The sequence below is a fragment of the Benincasa hispida genome, chromosome 9 (assembly GCF_027475165.1).
Source record: "Benincasa hispida cultivar pf3 chromosome 9, pf3_genome.v1.1, whole genome shotgun sequence".
In the NCBI taxonomy this organism is placed as follows: Eukaryota; Viridiplantae; Streptophyta; class Magnoliopsida; order Cucurbitales; family Cucurbitaceae; genus Benincasa; species Benincasa hispida.
This window is the reverse complement of record NC_143486.1, coordinates 86,616,492-86,631,219: the sequence shown is the minus strand read 5'-3', so window position 1 is coordinate 86,631,219 and position 14,728 is coordinate 86,616,492. Positions and strand designations below refer to the sequence as shown.

Sequence of the window (14,728 nt, the reverse complement as noted above, 5' to 3'; positions counted from 1 at the left end):
AAAATTTGGTTCGGTTCGGTTTGACCACCAAATCGAACCGAACTGAACCGTTTCCACCCATAGTATGCAAATTTTGCTTCCACATTTCCCTCTCTTTCATTCAGGGATACTTGATGGAGAGCAATTAGGTGTTTTGGTGTACGACAGTTACGTGATCACTGCCTAATCATTACACATCAGAAACATTTATTTTCAACACTTTTCGTACAGTTTTTCCTTTGTGATAATCATTTTGTGTGATTATTTTGAATTTTGAACGATTAGAAAGACCACCACGAAAATAATAATTATTTATTCCTCTACCATGGTCACGACCTCGACCACAATTTATTAACATTTACAACATTCACTTCAAGGAATGATGTTATTCTAGTTGGTCGAGAATCATGATTTTTCATCAATCACTTGTTATCTTGTTTGGTTACGAGAAGACATGAAATTAGTTTAGAATAACGTTTAAAACCTTTATCTCAATATTGTTACTGCATGAGCATATCTGAAATGAAGACAAATGTCTTCTTTAATATATGGATTTAAAATTCTGGAGCTTCAAATAGATCCATTTATGATGAGCTTTAGAAAGAAAATTTATTTTTCGATGATCACATTTTTATAGCATCCAGGTGTATTTTGGCATCAAACACTAATGACAAATAATTATTACCATTAATATCAAATGCTAGAAATTCGAATTTTATAATATTTCCGTAGCAACAATATTAGAAAATTTTATATTTATATTAGAAATTTAATAGATGTTAAATACGTAAATTAACATTTAATTTATTAATTATAAAGAGAAAAATTGACATACCTTTAAGACTTACCTTTAGTGAGAAAAATAGGAGCTCATGCCGATAACGTGTTGTGAACTTGAGGAGCACAACATGAACACAGATATCAATAAAATGTAATATTAAAATAGATATAATATAATAATAAAATAAATAAATATTAAAATAAATTAAACATAATATATAAATAAAATAAAATAACAAAATATAAAATAAGGAATTTCTCTAAAATCTTCACTTTTTCAAATTTTCATGGATTTTATCGCGTATCTTAAAAAACCCACCAAATACCACAATTTGATAAGTAGTAGATAAATTATATAGATACCAATAATATCTAATATCGACATATATAAATAACACTTTAAAAAGTGAGGGTATGATATATGGTTAATGAACACTATATTATCGTAATATTTATAGAAAAAAATAAATATTTTGGAAATGATATGGAAAATGAAGAAACGAGTTTGACTTAGGAGAGTAGGGAAATGGTAAGAAACCCTGCTGCTTCACTCCAGACCTGTCCTTCAAACCCCAATCTTTTCTCCATTTTTAGAGCGAATTATTGGCGCGTGTTCTACAATCTCCACTCCCCAAATTTTTAAACTCTAAACACACGCGCACACTCTTATTTTCTTTTTAATATTTATCTTTTGTTCTAACTCATACGACGCCGTTTTCCGTTGCGAAATAGCCCCAAAACTACGACGTGTGTGTGTGTTCCTTCTTTCTTTACAAAGTCTCTTATAATTGTCTGTTTTTGATAAAAACTCTCCCTTTCCTTTCTTTTCCTTTCCTTCCTTTGTTGTTAAAAGTTGGGATTTCTGGGGGATTATTACATCACCACTTAGCAACAACAACAACACAAAGCATCTCTCAGGTCCGATCAGATCCATTCAAATCTCTTCTTTTCTTCTTCATCTTCTTTTATCTTTTTTTCATTTTTTGTTTTCAGTTTCTTTTTCCCTCTTGATTTTGGGTTTTTCTTGCCCCCTTTTTTCTTTTATTTCTGGTTTTGATTATCTCCTCAATTTGGGGGTGTTGTTTTTGTTGGTGGGGTTCTTCTCAATCCCTCTAGGGTTTCACTGCCTTTTGGGGTTTGTTTGTTTCTCTGGGTTAATTTTGGATTTGGGGTTTGTTTTTCCCTTTTGGGTTTTGAGCGGGAGTGGATTACTTGGAAATGTGTGGGATCGTGAGTTAGGGTTCGTGTTCAAAACCTTGTCTTTGCGTTCAAGTGTATGACGATTTGGTGCTGCTTATGCTTCACCGTTGGAGAAGAAGAAGAAGAAGGCGAAAGGGAAAGAGAAGAGGAACCGAAGAAGGAAGAAGGTGAAATGAAACCCATGATGCGTGAGGAGGTTTTTGAGAACCAGGATGACTCTGATCACATTGTGCGAAATGGTGATGATTCTCAAGGGAGTAACCCACTTGCGATTGGTGTTGATGATGGGCCTGAACGCCACGATGGTGATCGACTTAGATTGTTTGAGGATATGGTCAGAGCAATGCACGATGGCGGCGATGGTGGCGCTCATTGGGACGATGAGTTGCGCGGCGGCGGCGGTGGTGGGGCTATTAGTCCCTGGAACTTTTCTTTTGGAATTCTGCATCAGTCTGAGGGAGGAGAGAGTAGTAGCGGCTGGGCTTTGCCCCCGTCTTCTACGGTGGAGTCTTCTAATGAGGAACGCGATCGGGATGCACACCATAAGCGCGCTAAAGTTCACTCTAAATTCATGTGAGTCACTAGTAGACTGCTTCTGGATATGAATTATGCAAAGGTTTCCATGGGTTTGCCATTTTTCTTGGTTTTCTTTTGAGAAGGGGTGTTGGGTTTTTTCTTAAATGTTCCTTCTTTGTGGGATTTATGATTAGATGTTGTGGTGGTTTTAGGATTAAGATCGTTTGCAGTTATTGAGGTCATCATTTAGGAATACGTAGGTCTCTTCGTAATTTAGCTATCAACGCATGCTTTTTGTTGTTATTTTTGTGCCGGTAATCTCTGAATAATTTGCTGTTTTGAACTGCAAGTTAGCGATGAAAAATTACGCTTTTTATGATCTAGACGTGCTTCTATTCTGTATCATCTTTCGTTGACATATTAGCTTTTGGAAAATAGTTGTTCTCTAGATTTTCACTTTTGTATATAAGCCTATATTGCATAGCACCTTCTATTCTTGAATACTTGAAGTGGTATCTAATACGAGGCAATATGTTGTTACATTGACTATATCTAACATCCATCTTTATTGTGTGTATTAGACTGTGCAGTCTCTTTAGTCTTTATCATTGTATTTTAGATATCCTTTTTGGATTTCTAAATTAGAAATGTGTTTCTTAATCAAAAGCGGCACGTTGCTTGAAAAATCTAGGCTTTTCTAGATTATAAACGGTGTGCCAAGATGGTATCTGAAAGTCTTTTTCAGTTGTGAGTCTTCTGAGTGAGTTGTCACCATGAAAAAGTTTCCTTTTCATGAAATAGAAAATCATTTATTTTTGAGAAATTCAATCTATGGTTGTCTTTCTTGGAGAAGAGTTTGAAAGTGGAAATCTTTATTGTTTTTGATAGTCTTATTAACTGTTTTTTCGAAGCAACCCTTCATGTACGACGATAGTTAGTGTGTTTGAATGCACATAGGTTATCCTAATACATGATTTATTTATATACTGAAAATCAAATTTATGTCAGATTTGAGTCGTAAGTTTTTCCCATTTTAATAGGGAACAATAATTGAAATATTTTGTAACTTTTTAAATTGTTTTTAAGATATGCCCAAACAAGTCCTTATGTTTTCAAGCATTATCGACCTTGGTATATAGTTATCACACTCATTTGCAAACGTACTTTAGACACTACACTTTTGTTACTATTTACTAATTAAAAAAATGTCTTCATTAAGGTTTATCATCGCGGGATGAGATAATGGTAATTCGACTAGGTTGGTACAGGGTTAGAACTCCTAGTACCTTCCGTGATTTTGTCTTACTGCCAAATATGATCTTTTGTTGGAAACTCTGACCTTCACATGGCGGTTGATGATGTATCATATGATCTCTAGTTTAGAAAAGATTACACTCTGAGTTAACTAGAAGTAAGTATGTGCAGTAATACTCATGCTGGATAATTCACATTCTCTCAACCAATTAGATCTTGTCAAATTAGCAGCCAATCTAGTTTCCTATACTTTACAAGTTAGTCTAACTGATAAGTGGAAAATCAGAATTGGTGCATGTTATTCACTTTTAATGATTGTTTCTTATTTTCTTTTCTTTTCAATCTTCCCTAGTGAGAGCTCATTTGCAACTCCATGGCCTTTGGGTGCTGGAAATCCTATAAGAGATTATGATTTCATTCATGGATCATCTTCAATTATGACTAGGAATGAATTTCTATACCATGCTTCTGCATCAAGTAGAGTTGATGGCGACAAAGATTTGAAATCTAGTTTTGGCAGAGATGATGGGATCAATGAGAATGATACCTGTAGATCAGAAGGATTTGAAGTAAGGATGGATCTTACAGATGATTTACTGCATATGGTATGCATCTCCACAGATTATGATTGTTTTCTTGCTTGTTTATTTTTTTAATTTCTTGGATTTCTTATTCACATGAAGTTATTTCATCATTGATATCAGGTTTTCTCTTTCTTGGATCACATCAATCTTTGCCGAGCTGCTATAGTCTGCAGGCAGTGGCAAGCTGCTAGTGCTCACGAAGATTTCTGGAGGTGTTTGAATTTTGAAAATAGGAATATATCCATGGAACAATGTAGGTGATGTTTTTCAAGTAGTTGGTTTCTTCTTTTTTCCTTTTAATTTCCACAGTAGTTGAGTTGAGAATGAGATGATTTTTAAAATCTTGGCTGCCTCTTGGAAATAGAGGTGATATATTATGTTGCAACTTCAAAAATAGTAGGATCCAACATCCGAGTCTGGAATGTCTTTCGCACTCATGAAATGTTGTTAAAGCCTAGGACTGTTACATATTTGGAGCTTGTGTTAAGTACCCAGTATGATTTTTCTCCCTAAATCTTTTTAACTATGTATATATTCCATGAAGGAAAGAGTCAAAGAACTTGCATGCTATTTGTAGCTTCGGCATTCTCTTTGATTTTTTTGAAATGAGTCCTGGACACAATTGTATAAATGTGATAGGATGTGACAAATCTCTGTAGCGGTCTTGGTGACAGTGCCAATGCAACATTTTCAATTGTATTTCATGTTTAACCTACTTTTATCCAGTCATATTTTCTTTCTGCCCTCCATACAGGATAAATTTATCCGATTGTATTTCTTTGTGCCTCTGTATTAACAAATGTCCAATCATATTCTACTTTTCTTACTTTCTAACAATATCATTCTGATTTGGAGCTATTTGGTTAATTGATTATAAATTCTGGCTGCAGTTGAGGATATGTGTGGAAGATATCCAAATGCCACAGAGGTCAATATCTCTGGTGTACCTGCTGTTCACTTGCTTGCCATGAAAGCAGTTTCTTCTTTAAGGTAATGATCACCAATTTGTTATTTTGTTCTTTTTTCTTGAGAATTTTTTTGCTGGTGCTTATTGTTTATTATTGTCTCAGAAATCTGGAGGTTTTAACGCTGGGAAGAGGACAACTGGCAGATAACTTTTTTCACGCCCTTGCTGATTGCCATTTGTTGAAGAGTTTGACTGTCAATGATTCTACGCTAGATAATGTTACACAAGAGATACCTATAAGCCATGATAGACTGCGTCATCTTCATCTTACTAAATGCCGTGTTATACGCATATCTGTTAGGTTGCTACTGTCTATGTATCTTAAAGCCAACTGTATTTAATTGCATATATTCTTTGTCTAAAGCATGTTTTCTTGCAGATGTCCACAACTTGAAACATTGTCCTTGAAGCGCAGCAACATGGCACAGGCTGTTCTTAACTGCCCCCTTCTTCGTGACCTGGATATAGGCTCTTGCCACAAGCTCTCAGATGCTGCAATTCGTGCAGCCGCTATTTCGTGCCCACAGTTGGAATCTCTTGATATGTCTAATTGTTCATGTGTTAGCGATGAGACATTACGTGAAATTTCCACGAACTGCCCGAATCTTCAGCTTCTGAATGCATCATACTGCCCAAATATATCTTTGGAGGTGGCATACCATTTTAGTAAATTTTGAGCGAAAGTGACTAGTTTTTCCCTTCAGACCTTTTGTTTTTCCTGATGTTTTGGTTCCTTTTTCTTTTGAAGTCTGTAAGACTGTCAATGCTGACCGTGCTTAAGCTTCACAGCTGTGAGGGCATCACATCAGCTTCAATGACCGCAATATCCGGTAGTTCTAGTTTGAAGGTCTGAAATAACCTATTTCTACTGTTTCTATTTTCTGGTTGTCTGATGCTGTATCTGAATTAGTTGGAAATGGAATGGAGACTTATTGCAGGTTTTGGAGCTTGATAATTGCAGTCTTTTGACTTCTGTTTGTCTGGATCTTCCTCATTTACAGAATATCAGACTTGTCCATTGCCGCAAGTATGTCTTTTCGTCTCCAAGCAACTTATAGCTTTTATCACATGCTTAATTTCTTTCAGAATGACTTTTGTACTGGACCTTCACTTCTTTTCTTTGAGTTGAATCTGTTTTGCTATTCTTGCAGATTTTCGGACTTGAGTTTACAGAGTGTTAAATTATCGTCCATAATGGTCTCTAATTGTCCATCACTTCACCGGATCAACATCACTTCCAATTTACTTCAAGTATGTTATAATGTATCTTAAGGTTTTCTTCCTTATCATCTTATAGGGGTGTAAAATAACATTGGACTGTACTTTTGTGGACTTGCAGAAATTAGTGTTGAAAAAACAAGAGAGCTTGGCCAAATTGGTTTTGCAGTGCCCTAGTCTGCAAGATGTGGACCTCACAGATTGTGAATCTCTAACGAATTCGATTTGTGAGGTTTTTAGTGATGGTGGTGGATGCCCTATGTTGAAATCACTTGTTCTTGATAACTGTGAGGTAAGTTGCTTGGTGTTACGCTGTTACCCGTTAGTGTCATGGTATTAGTCCTTGTGATTTCATAATTTACAAATTATTTGGTTAGGACTTTGCATTGATTTCTAATGTGCACATGTTTCTTTTTCTCAGAGTTTGACTGCTGTTCGATTCTGTAGCAGTTCTTTAGGCAGTCTTTCCCTTGTTGGTTGCCGGGCAATCACTTCACTTGAACTTCAGTGTCCTAATCTTGAACAGGTTTCTCTAGATGGCTGTGATCATCTTGAGAGAGCATCATTTTCCCCGGTATGTGAAAACTGACAATTTGTGAATTTTTCTCGGTCAATAAAAATATTCTCCCAGGTGCTAAGGATTGGGGTTTCTTCTTTCTCTTCCTTTCTTAAGGTTGGACTGCGGTCACTGAACCTGGGAATCTGTCCCAAATTGAATGAATTAAAACTTGAGGCCCCTCGAATGGATTTACTTGAGTTGAAAGGTTGTGGTGGATTGTCTGAGGCAGCCATCAATTGTCCTCGTCTAACATCATTGGATGCTTCCTTTTGTGGGTTAGTTTGTTATGATTATTAGGATGACACCTTCTATTTGATGGATGCTGGTTGCTTATGTCGTTGAGTTCTTCTTTTTCCTTTGTAGCCAACTGAAAGACGAGTGTTTATCTGCAACAACTGCCTTGTGTCCCCAGATTGAGTCGTTAATACTGATGTCATGTCCGTCGGTTGGTTCAGAGGGACTTTACTCTTTGCGATGCCTTCTGAAGTTGGTTGTGCTCGATTTATCATATACCTTTCTGATGAGCTTGCAGCCAGTCTTCGAGTCTTGTATACAACTTAAGGTACCTTTTTAATAGATATAATGCTGTTTAGGCAATCTAATTTTTACTAAAAATATTATCATGACCCGTCTGAACTTCTGTTGTATTGATGCCTTTTTCTTTGTGTTCTTAATGAAGGTATTGAAACTACAAGCATGCAAGTACTTAACTGACTCATCCCTTGAGCCTCTTTATAAGGAAGGCGCTCTTCCAGCTCTTCAAGAGTTAGACTTATCTTATGGGACACTTTGTCAGTCTGCCATAGAAGAGCTTCTTGCTTGTTGCACACACTTGACTCATGTGAGCTTAAATGGGTGTGTGAACATGCATGATCTAAATTGGGGTTGTAGCATTGGGCAACTTTCATTGTCCGGCATTCCAGTTCCTCTTGTTCAGGCCACTCTTGATGAGATCGAGGAACCAGTTGCACAGCCAAACCGTTTGTTACAGAACCTTAACTGTGTAGGTTGTCAGAATATTAGAAAGGTTCACATTCCTCCAGCTGCACGTTGTTTTCATTTATCATCATTAAACCTCTCCCTGTCTTCAAATCTCAAGGAAGTTGACGTTTCTTGTTACAACCTATGCTTTCTCAATTTGAGGTTATACTCCCCTCCCTTTTGCTCCATTAACAATTCTAATTCATTTATTTTTTCTTTTTCATTTTCTCGTCTAGCTAAAACCGTGTTTTTGTCATCTAGTAATTGTTGCTCTTTGGAAGTTTTGAAACTCGACTGCCCAAGGTTGACCAGTCTCTTTCTTCAGGTAATTCTTTTTTCTTCCATGTTAACACTAGTCCACTCTGAATAGTCCAAAATCTGGTCTTCCAAACAAACTGAAACTAACAGTAGGGGATAAGTTGGACAAAAAATGGGGTCAAGACAGATTACAACTCACAAGTCCACACTATAAGAACTCAGTCAATGACTGGGTTGAACTCCCACCCTGACCCCCACTCCCCCTCCGTGTAGGGCTGTAGGCCTCTGGTTTTAAGGACCCCAATTTTGTTTGCATCCCCCTCTCCACTTCAACTTTTGTAGGGGGATAGGAATTCATCCACTGTTGGAATCATTTGATTTTAGTTGTTTATATATATTTTGTATCTTTTACTGCTGTGTTGTTAAGCAAAGAAAAAAGAAACGGGAGCTAAGAGATGCATGTGATACGAGGCTAACTAGATCTGTGTTTTCCTAGTCTTGCAACATTGAGGAAGAAGTGGTTGTAGCTGCAGTATCGAAATGTAGCATGCTTGAGACGTTGGATGTCCGCTTTTGTCCGAAGGTAAAGGGTGTCTCTCTTTGCTTCCTCTACATTGTTTGAAAGTTTTGGCACAAGATAACGTTACTTTTGGCTAACTTCAAAATATTTCTTCTACTTGCAGATCTCCTCTATTAGCATGGTACAACTGCGAATTGCTTGTCCGAGTTTGAAGCGGATCTTCAGCAGTCTGTCTCCAACATGATTAATTCTTCTTTTCCCTTCAAATTTTTCCTCCCACTTGTTAATTTCGAGTCTTGGAGACGACCTGAGTTTCGTCACTTTATGTATATGGATGGTCCTGAATTCTGTCAGCTTCCGTCTTCTTGGGGTATATAGTTAGTCATCTTTGTGGCACCTTAAAAAAAAAGTTATCTTCTGTCTATATTGATATACCTACTAAGTTAGCCTTCCATCTTTAATTCAGTTTTGCAGTGTCTATGAGAGAGATTAAGAATGAATGATTGAGCACACATTATTATTAATATTCTATCGATAACAATCAATTTCTTCATTCATATGCGAACCATTCATCCTATTATTACATTTCTGATTCTTACTGTCATTGTTTTCTCACAATCATGGTTTAATTTTAATATTACCGTGAAAAACATACAATCAATCCCTTGATTCGATTAGGATATTAAGAAAATTTGACTGATATCTGTCGGGGAGCAAGTAAAATATGGAAAGCTCCAAAATTTTATGGGATGTTAAAAAGTTAGCTTTTTTATGGAAAAATCTGAAACGGGTCATCGTTGTGGTGCCGACACTAAACTTTGAGCACTTCCACGCAATAAATTTGTTGGCATATTCAAAAGCAGAGATGGAATATTATAATGGAGAAGGTAGATTAGGACATTGAGACAGCTTTGTTTGAGAAATAAACGAACAGCCACCGACAAGACCTCAGGAACCAACACACGTGAAGTGTTATTAACAAAACAAAGCAAAACGATTTTTCTTTTATTTTGAGGTTAGTTGCGTCACTGGGCACTGGGCAATGGTGATTTCATTGCTGCAGCCGATCTGTTTGGTTTGGGCCCTGAAAAAGCCTTTTTCCAGTTTGTGGTTACTGGCTGTCTCTCACTCAGCCAATTCAATAGCCGCTGCCCTTTGAGTGAAACACAAGTTTCTCCATCGCTTGAATCTTACTTTTTCTTCATTTCTTCATCCCTCTCTCTTCTCCGTAAGACAGCTGCAATGGCGACCAAGATTCTGTGGTGTCTCTTGTTTTGTGCCCTGTTCGTCGCTGTTTTTTCTGCAGCGGATTGTAAGTCGAAGTTCTCGCACCCACTTGCTCATTCTTCTTAATTCAACAGCCATTTCTGTTCTTGAAGCTCACGATTTCAAGTTTTTTGTGTACTTTGCATTTGTTGGTTCTAGATTTGAAGATTCTCTTCTGGGCATGTTGTAATTGTCTGCATTTGACTTGGGAGCTTCTGTTTTTTCTTCCTTTTCGAATGTTCAACTAAAAAATGCTACTGGGTTTTTGCATTCTGACCTAAATGGTTGATTGGTAACTTTGATTTACGGCCATGAACATTTCTTAGTTCAGATCTGTAACTAATCTACAGCTTTTCTTAGTTCAGAAATGTGCTTTGAAGTTGAACTTCTGTGTTACCTTACCAACATTGTTTGGCCTTTCCTATTTGATGACTAGTTTCTGATTTTGTTTTTGTTCTTGAGAGTATGAATTTGTCCCTTTGTCTACTTTAGATTCTAATCGAACTCGAAAACTTACTGCTATTGATTGGAACAATTGCAGCAAATGTGACTGATAACCCTGCTGATAAACTAGTCGCAGTGCTTAACAAGAATAGAACTGCTCATAAGTTATCTGCTCTAAAGGACAATCCTGGCTTGGCATGCCTTGCTCTTCAGTATATTAAGGCGTACCAAGGGAAATGTGGAGCAGTCGGAGGTCCCGACGGAATGAAGCCTCCGAATTCTGCGTTTATTGAAACTTTTGCTCCTAACTGTGGAGTTGTTGTCTCGTCTCTCGCTCCAATCACGGGGCGGTTGCTTGGTTGCCAGTCTAAATATGTACATGCTCCTGAAGCATTTTCTGATGTTTTGATGGAGAATAACAAGAGCTTGGAGATACTCTACTACAAGAATAACACAGAAGTTGGGGCTGCTGTGACTGGCACAGATGGAGGTTCTCCTTACTTTTGGTGTGTGTTGTTCAGCAATGGCAGCATCTCTAACAGCTTTGCCTTTGAGGGAGGAGTGGCCAAGTTAACGCGCCCCGGTTGCTACAGTGGGGCCAATGACCAATGCAGTGGAGCTGATAGCCAGTTTTCGACCACCCGTATGTTGCTATCAGCCTTAGCATCTTTGGTTGCCATGGCATTTGCCTTTAGTTTATGATCATAGGTCTCATCCAAACACAAAAAACGTCGGTTTTACTTGCTTTTCAACCATGTATTTTCTTTGTTAATGGCTGGGCAGTGTATTCTTTGTTTGATTTTCTGTTTTTCGATTTGTTTTCGAATTGCTCAATTCGTGCTATTTGGTCATCAAGTCATTATATATTGTAAAATCTCATGTATTCTTGGATCTCATAGGGGAGCCATTTTTCCTCAGTGAGTTGATAAAGAAAGTTCCACTTTATTAAGTACTGTGATGTTTGAATCAGTTTTAATTTATGATGATGAAATACCGATATGAAATAGAGAACGCTTCGCATAATCTTCCATTCGAATACGCAATGAAAAGAAAACTGCTACAAATTTGTTCAACTCTAAGCTTACTGTCCATTGATGAAACTGAACAGTTTTTTGAAAGTTAAGAAAACACAAGCAAACACAAAGAAGAAATTTGAAAGTTGAGGTAGGCTCTAAGACTCCCAAAACATCAAAGAAGCTTTACACTTCAAAACAAATGCAAGAAGCAGAAGAATGATGAATATGCCACAAGAAGAGCCACCAACTCTGTGAATCCAATAAGCATCAAATCTAGCACATCTCTGTTCTAAGTGAAGCACTCCAGCAATAATGAAGATCAAGGTCATGAGAAGAGCAGGCAACCAGAAGCCAAGATTAATGGATGATTCCTCCTCTTCCAACTCCTCGATGCTCGGCCTCCGGTCGATATAGAGCGGCGAAACAACCGCGAGAAGGCCGAGGCCTACTGCCACCCACCGGTCGTAGGAAGAAAACCTGCTCCTCCTCGACGTAGCGCCGATCCCAACCTCCATGGAGATGGAAAACTAAGTACTAGTTCTCTCGAAGTCTTATGGTGGTGTTGTAATGGAACTGTTTTTTTGCTTTTTTCTTGTTTAGAAAATGGGAATCTTTTTGGTTATTGAAGAGGGAATTTGTTCTGTGGAAGGAGTCTTGAAGAAGCTTAATTGTGAGAAGAATTATTCCCCATTAATGAACAGAGTCTTAGTTCATTGTTATTATTATTATTATTTTGGGTTGGAATCTGATTCTAGTGTAAATTGAAATTTACAAATCAAAAGAAACTAGATATGAACATTGTTGGAGAATGTACATCTGTCAAGCTGATTTTTTTTAGCCTATACATCAATTTGATTTCTTTCCAGAATTATTTAAATTGAATTGATTTTTTTTTGTCACGTGTAACATAGTTTATGAAAAACAAATCAAGATTTAATAAAATAAAAGGTCATACAATATTAAATTTTTACACACACAAAAAAAAAGAAAAAAAATATTATAATATGATAATTTTAAAAACCAAAATTTGCCATTGAATTTCATATTCTCCATCACCTGCAATAGAGCATTCTCTTCTCTGCACAACAATACTCAGAAACTAATCAATAATATGTTCATTTGAATTTGAAAAAACTTTAAGTTTTGAACCATAGTTTGAATTTAGAACTTTTATGCTTATTTAATTTTAATCTCTCCATAGAGAAACACGAGTTTTGATTGATGACAATGCTTTTACCACCTTTGATTATAGCATAACCGTTTATTAACAATCATGTTACATTCCCTTTTAGTGCATTAATGTTAGATTTTATCAAACGAAGGATATATTTTTTTTAAAATCAAAGAAGTACTGATATCTTTGTTAAAAATTTCAAATCAAGTTATTTTGAAGTTGTCAACTGAACTATTATCAGTAAGGATCAAGTTATTTTGAATTTATCAATTGAACTATTTGTTCCCACGAGATTTCAAGAGAAATTTATTTCGTGAAACTTGAACTTTGTATTTGTATTAATTTTGTATTTGTGTTAATTTTGTTGAAAGTGAGTACAATATCTAATACATAATATTTTGATGCTTTTAAAATAAACTATAGTCTTTAAGCTGTTGATCTTCTTGAATGATCGGTCTTTGGGCTGATCTTCTTGGATGATCAGCCTTTGGGCTTTTTTATCTTCTTGGGAAATTGAACTTTGGGCTTTTTAATCTTCTTGGATGATCAGCCTTTGGGCTTGATGATCTTCTTGGAGGATTAGTGTTCGCACGAGGCTTTCGAAGAAACTTGTTTTGTAGAGTTGAACTTGGGTTGGTGTTGGTCTTGATGTTGATTTGATGCGATGTGGTTTAATCTCTAGTACTTGATCTTCTGATTCTCTCCTGGTTGAATGCGTACGCTTGATGTATAGAAGCGGGGTATGTGGATGTCCTTGAGCTTGAAGGCTTGGAAGAATACTTGTATTTTCAAAGGATTTCACTCTTCAAGCGTGGTCAGAGTGCTTGTATCTTCAAAGGATTTCAGTTTAAATAATGCTTGCATCTTCAAACGACTTCAATCTTCAGAATGCTTGCATCTTCAAAGGACTTCAGTCCTCTTCAGTCTTTAGGTGGGCTTCAGTCTTCAGGTGGGCTTCATGAGCTTCATGGGCTAGAGTGTAGAATTGTTGATCCCCACAAATGAGGAGAGTCTCTCTATTTATAGAGTTCTCATGTGGCTTCATGGGCTTACGCTTGGTTGGTACTTTTAACCCAAATAATAATATCAAATTGGGTCAAATTAATCTTATCTGATTCAACGGCCATGATAAAACCATGTGGCGTCATCGAAATTTGTAACTTCAATTTAGGACACATGTCACCTCCTAGTTGATCACATTTTCAGTTTTGTATCATGCATAATTGTACTCTATTTTAGAAAAATATTTGTCACATTTGATGAATTTGTTTAAGGTGAATTTGATGGTAAATATATGTTCCTTTTGCAGCAAAGAAGAATAAGATACATGTCATATTTTTTATGTGTATACTAAAGGATACATCACTTTGATTTGGAATTTCTTCACTAATTTAATGAATAATGTGGCAGTTTGTGATTGGTCCAAAATTTCTCGTTCAACAAATGTCTCATTTCGAGATTTATGCACATATATGAGTGGATGAATCTTGAAAAATATAAAGTTGGAATCAAAATCCAAATATATCTGTTCTTGAATTTGACGTCAATTGATGTGTCAGTCAAACTATGAATTTAGTACATAAATTTAACTGGGGATAAATTTTGGAATATGACCAAATTTTAATTTGAGATTTTGCTCCAATTTGATTTGGATTTGAGATAAAATTTGAGATATGCTCGAATTTTAATAAAAGATCAATTGAGATTTCTTTTCTTATCCACAATCTATTTTGATTGAAGATAAAAACTCAAGTTTGAAAAACTTGAATTTGGAATATGACCAAATTTTAATTTGGGATGTATTTTAGATTTTTCCACAATTTGATTTGGAAATAGGGATAAGAATCTAAATTTGGATGAGTTTGATATAAAATTTGGAAGATGTCCAAATTTGAGATTTTATCCACAATTTAATTTTAAAGTTGAACAATTTGACTTTTAATAAAATTTGTAATATGGCCAAATTTTAATTTGAGAGAAGTTTTAGTAAAGTTGAATATGGGCCTTCAAGC

The 14,728-nt window shown here is 36.2% G+C and overlaps 3 protein-coding genes across 5 annotated transcripts; 2 read left to right on the top strand and 1 right to left on the bottom strand.

Annotated features, from left to right (window-relative positions):
- Positions 1 to 1,527: 1,527 nt before the first annotated feature.
- Positions 1,528 to 9,373, top strand: SLOMO (F-box family protein). 3 transcript variants are annotated; one of them, XM_039043690.2, is made up of 17 exons: positions 1,528 to 2,532; positions 4,082 to 4,334; positions 4,434 to 4,566; positions 5,204 to 5,303; positions 5,384 to 5,581; positions 5,660 to 5,930; positions 6,029 to 6,127; positions 6,219 to 6,307; positions 6,432 to 6,531; positions 6,620 to 6,790; positions 6,920 to 7,072; positions 7,172 to 7,332; positions 7,421 to 7,619; positions 7,737 to 8,200; positions 8,300 to 8,363; positions 8,793 to 8,879; positions 8,980 to 9,373. In XM_039043690.2, the coding sequence occupies exons 1-17, from the start codon at positions 2,036 to 2,038 to the stop codon at positions 9,058 to 9,060; spliced, it is 3,120 nt and encodes a 1,039-aa protein (XP_038899618.1). In that variant the 5' UTR covers positions 1,528 to 2,035; the 3' UTR covers positions 9,061 to 9,373. The 3 variants fall into 3 exon arrangements, with proteins under 3 accessions (XP_038899618.1, XP_090174007.1, XP_090174008.1); XM_090317881.1 differs by having other exon boundaries at positions 1,540 to 2,532; positions 4,175 to 4,334; XM_090317882.1 differs by having other exon boundaries at positions 1,550 to 1,677.
- A 320-nt stretch (positions 9,374 to 9,693) lies between these two features.
- Positions 9,694 to 11,475, top strand: LOC120086877 (uncharacterized). The gene is made up of 2 exons (XM_039043691.2): positions 9,694 to 10,128; positions 10,624 to 11,475. Exons 1-2 carry the CDS (start codon positions 10,059 to 10,061, stop codon positions 11,226 to 11,228), a joined length of 675 nt encoding a protein of 224 aa, XP_038899619.1. The 5' UTR covers positions 9,694 to 10,058; the 3' UTR covers positions 11,229 to 11,475.
- Positions 11,476 to 11,525: 50 nt separating this feature from the next.
- Positions 11,526 to 12,185, bottom strand: LOC120086878 (uncharacterized). Its single transcript, XM_039043692.2, has one exon. The coding sequence runs from the start codon at positions 12,055 to 12,057 to the stop codon at positions 11,698 to 11,700; it is 360 nt and encodes a 119-aa protein (XP_038899620.1). The 5' UTR covers positions 12,058 to 12,185; the 3' UTR covers positions 11,526 to 11,697.
- Positions 12,186 to 14,728: the final 2,543 nt, after the last annotated feature.

Excerpts from the sequence above, each read along its gene's own strand:
- SLOMO (XM_039043690.2), top strand. The coding sequence starts at position 2,036 with ATGACGATTTGGTGCTGCTTATGCTTCACCGTTGGAGAAGAAGAAGAA. Across the intron at positions 4,335-4,433 it reads CAGATGATTTACTGCATATG|GTTTTCTCTTTCTTGGATCA; the intron begins GTATGCATCTCC and ends CATTGATATCAG. Across the intron at positions 8,364-8,792 it reads TGACCAGTCTCTTTCTTCAG|TCTTGCAACATTGAGGAAGA; the intron begins GTAATTCTTTTT and ends GTGTTTTCCTAG.
- LOC120086877 (XM_039043691.2), top strand. The coding sequence starts at position 10,059 with ATGGCGACCAAGATTCTGTGGTGTCTCTTGTTTTGTGCCCTGTTCGTC. Across the intron at positions 10,129-10,623 it reads TGTTTTTTCTGCAGCGGATT|CAAATGTGACTGATAACCCT; the intron begins GTAAGTCGAAGT and ends GAACAATTGCAG.
- LOC120086878 (XM_039043692.2), bottom strand. The coding sequence starts at position 12,057 with ATGGAGGTTGGGATCGGCGCTACGTCGAGGAGGAGCAGGTTTTCTTCC.